Here is a 3,103-nt window from a genome sequence, read left to right as displayed (position 1 = left end):
TCCTAGGAAATCCCAAAAGTTTGCAGGCATACAATGAAATATTAAAATTCTGCCTAAAATCCTTTAAGCAACCTACAGCGTCACGAGTGTTCAGCTGTTCACCTAATTTGGGCCATATGAAACTCGTCCGTAATTTTCAAGCAGTCAGAAGGACACAGCTTGGCAGCAAGAGAAAGCAAAAGAGAGCTGGGGCCGGTCCCTCGCGGGAGTACCTATGGCAGGGCACGCTGCTCTTTCTGGAGCAGTGGCACAGGCCTTGCAGCCCTCCGGCTGCCTGGCCCTATCTCCTGCTTTTGGATCCCTGGGTATGGAAATCACCCTCCTACACCTGCTTATCAGCCCTGGGAAATGTGTGCAGGGAATCAAGGTCCTCTCGCAGAGGCACAGCAGGAACAGAAATCCTGCCCTGGAGAAGCCCCATGTCAGCACCAGGATATTCCCCACTACACACCCACTTAGGCTGTCACTTAGGTCCTGAGAGCACGCCCACAAGCACACAGCTTAGCACCAAGGCAGCCAGTTCCATCCCACAGCAGGAGATTTCCAGGAAGAAAGCATTCATGGGTGATGTCACTGAATTTCAGACTGACAAGGCTTTGGGGGGCTTCTGCCTGTTTTGTCAAAGGGAACCCCCCACCCCAGGGGTGCATGATGACCCGTGGCTCTGCTCTTGGCCTGTGCCAGGTCTTTGGTTGCCCGGGGCCATTAGGAGTCCCAGAGCTGAGGTAAAGATGGAGGGTGGGGCCGGCCTGGCCCGGGCTGTGGCCTGGCACCTGTGACATCACAGCGCCAGTGTCACAATGGCGGCAGCCATCAACAGGAGCAGCGGGCAACAGTGGCCCAGTGCAGCCTGGGCAGCGCCAGCGCGCACGCAGACGGGAGGCTGTGCTGAACGGCGAGCGAGGGCCACGGCAGAGATGCCAGTACCCGGGGAGCCGCTGCTCACCGGGCACCCAGAGGCCGGTCCCTGGCGGGAGCGCCTTCGGCAGGGCACGGGGCTGCTGCTGTGGCAGCGGCACAGGCCTGGCAGCCCGCCGGCTGCCTGGCCCCCTCTCCTGCCTTTGGAGCCCTGGGGCTCCTGTCCCCACTTCCCCTATCAGTACCTCCCTCCCATCCCCGCTCGACCCCTGCTCAACCCCTTAGGCCATGCTTGCCCTAACCTTCCTTCTCCTGCTCGCGCAAGGCCTCATCCAGTACCCGCAGCAGGCCGGCGACGGGCTGGATGAGGCCACGCGGGAGCGCGTGCAGCTGCGGGCCGAGTATCTGGACCAGCAGATGGCTCAGCTGCTTCAGGAGCTGGAGCAGAAGAACCTGCAGCAGAGTGGCGGGGCCTGGGCAGCCCTGCTGCTGTGGCAGTGGTGGGCTCTGACAGCAATCCTGGTGCTTCTCTTGGCAGTGTGGTTTGGACTTGGGAAAACTGGATGCCATCCAGACAGCAGTGGCCACAAGGAGAGGCGCAGCAGCAACTTGGTGGAGGAAGAAGAGGAAGAAGGCCACATGGTTGTTGCCAAGAATGAAATACAAAACAACAATGCAAATGTGGAAGAAGACAACAGAGATGGAAATGAAGAAGGCAGCGATGTTGAGGCAAAGGCAGAAAGCATTCTTGGAAATGAAGCAGAAGAAGGCGATGATGCAGAGGAAGAAGTGAACGGTGATGAGAAGGGAGCGGAAGCCAGTGCTGCTGGAAGTGAAGAAGACAAGCACGATGCAAAGGAAGAAGACAATGAGCCCAATGTCCAGAGGAGCCTGGGAAGCCTTTTAGAGGAGCGCTTACAGTTGCCTGTTCTGGATCTGCACAAAGGCTGCTCACTGATAATGGACCTGATGGACAAACTGACACACGTCTTCCAACAAGGCTTGTCTGACGGCTTCTACCCGGTGCCACAACAAGCCATCGGGGTGGACAGCGCCTTTGAAGGCTGGAGCCCCCATGCTGAAGATGCCGTGTACCGCGTGCTTGTACCCCTGAGTCCTCCTCCAGGACACGCCTTCCACCTGGAGCTGGACACTGCAGGCGTGCTCCAGAGGAACTTCCGCGTCCATGTGGAGCTGCTGTGCACCTGCAGAAGGGAGCAGCTGGGGGAGGAGGACATGCTATGTTTCCTCCACCAGCCCGAGGAGGAGCTGAGAAGCAGACAGGAGCCCAGCCTGCTGGACACCCTCTGCACTGGCTCCTGTCTAGATGTAGAGAAAACTGTCCGCTGGTTCTGTCGATTTGTGAGAGTAGCCTGGCTGCTGTTGCCTGAATCCCGCCACTGGCGTTTAATGTTGCAGCCCTCCAGACGCTCCTGTAAATTTCAGCTCAGCAAAGACGAGGAAAGCTTTGCGGCTGAGATGATCTTTGGAGTGCAGCAAGGAGACTCAGATATCTTTGTGGGCAGCCGGCCTACAGAGGTTGGCGTCCCAAGCACGACGTGGGTTGAGACTTACGCCGTGGCAGAGGCAAAATTCTTCAGGCACGTTTCCAGACAGGCCCCCCAGGACAGCTGCCACTGCAAGTGCCTGCAGCTCCTCACCCACTTGCCCACGGGTGTAGCTTTTCCCAGCTACGCCGTGAAGACTGTGGTGATGCACCTCCTGAACGGCGTACCCCTGACACGGTGGCGCGGGAGGGATTTCCAGCAGCGACTGATGGATATCCTCAAGTACCTGCAGTGCTCGCTGGAGATCACGCATCTTCGCCACTTTGTCATAGGCAACGAGTGCTTTCCTGGGGAGATCCGCTTGCCCTCCGGCTTCCGGGTGGCTGAACCGCCCAACCTCTTTCAGCACCTGGCGAGCAGTGCGGATGCCCACCTGAGAGCCATGCAGGAGTACAATCGCCTGCTACAGGGGCTCAAACAGCTGCTGAGCCACGGCCCTTGAAAGAGATCCTCGTGCACGCAGCTTAAGGCCCTCTTGCCAGACCCTCTCCCGTAGTTAGGGCATTAGCAGAATATAGGAATACCCTGTAGTTAGTGCATTTACTCTACCTGTTAGGACCCTCTAGTTAGTGAATTCACTAGATCTATGGGAACACCCAAGTTAGTGCTTTTAGCAGAGATATTAATACCCTCTAGTTAGTGTGTTCAGTAAGCCTGAACCTTCTTTGTTACTGTTT

General features: G+C 57.3%; 1 protein-coding gene across 1 annotated transcript; it reads left to right on the top strand.

The window, feature by feature from the left end:
- Positions 1-800: 800 nt before the first annotated feature.
- Positions 801-2,868, top strand: LOC134548710 (inositol 1,4,5-trisphosphate receptor-interacting protein-like 1). The gene is made up of 2 exons (XM_063393600.1): positions 801-990; positions 1,184-2,868. The coding sequence occupies exons 1-2, from the start codon at positions 801-803 to the stop codon at positions 2,866-2,868; spliced, it is 1,875 nt and encodes a 624-aa protein (XP_063249670.1).
- The last annotated feature ends 235 nt before the right edge of the window (positions 2,869-3,103 follow it).

This window comes from Prinia subflava, chromosome 3, assembly GCF_021018805.1.
Source record: "Prinia subflava isolate CZ2003 ecotype Zambia chromosome 3, Cam_Psub_1.2, whole genome shotgun sequence".
NCBI lineage: Eukaryota > Metazoa > Chordata > Aves > Passeriformes > Cisticolidae > Prinia > Prinia subflava.
The sequence above is the reverse complement of the archived record's forward strand: the minus strand, read 5'-3'. Positions and strand labels throughout refer to the sequence as shown.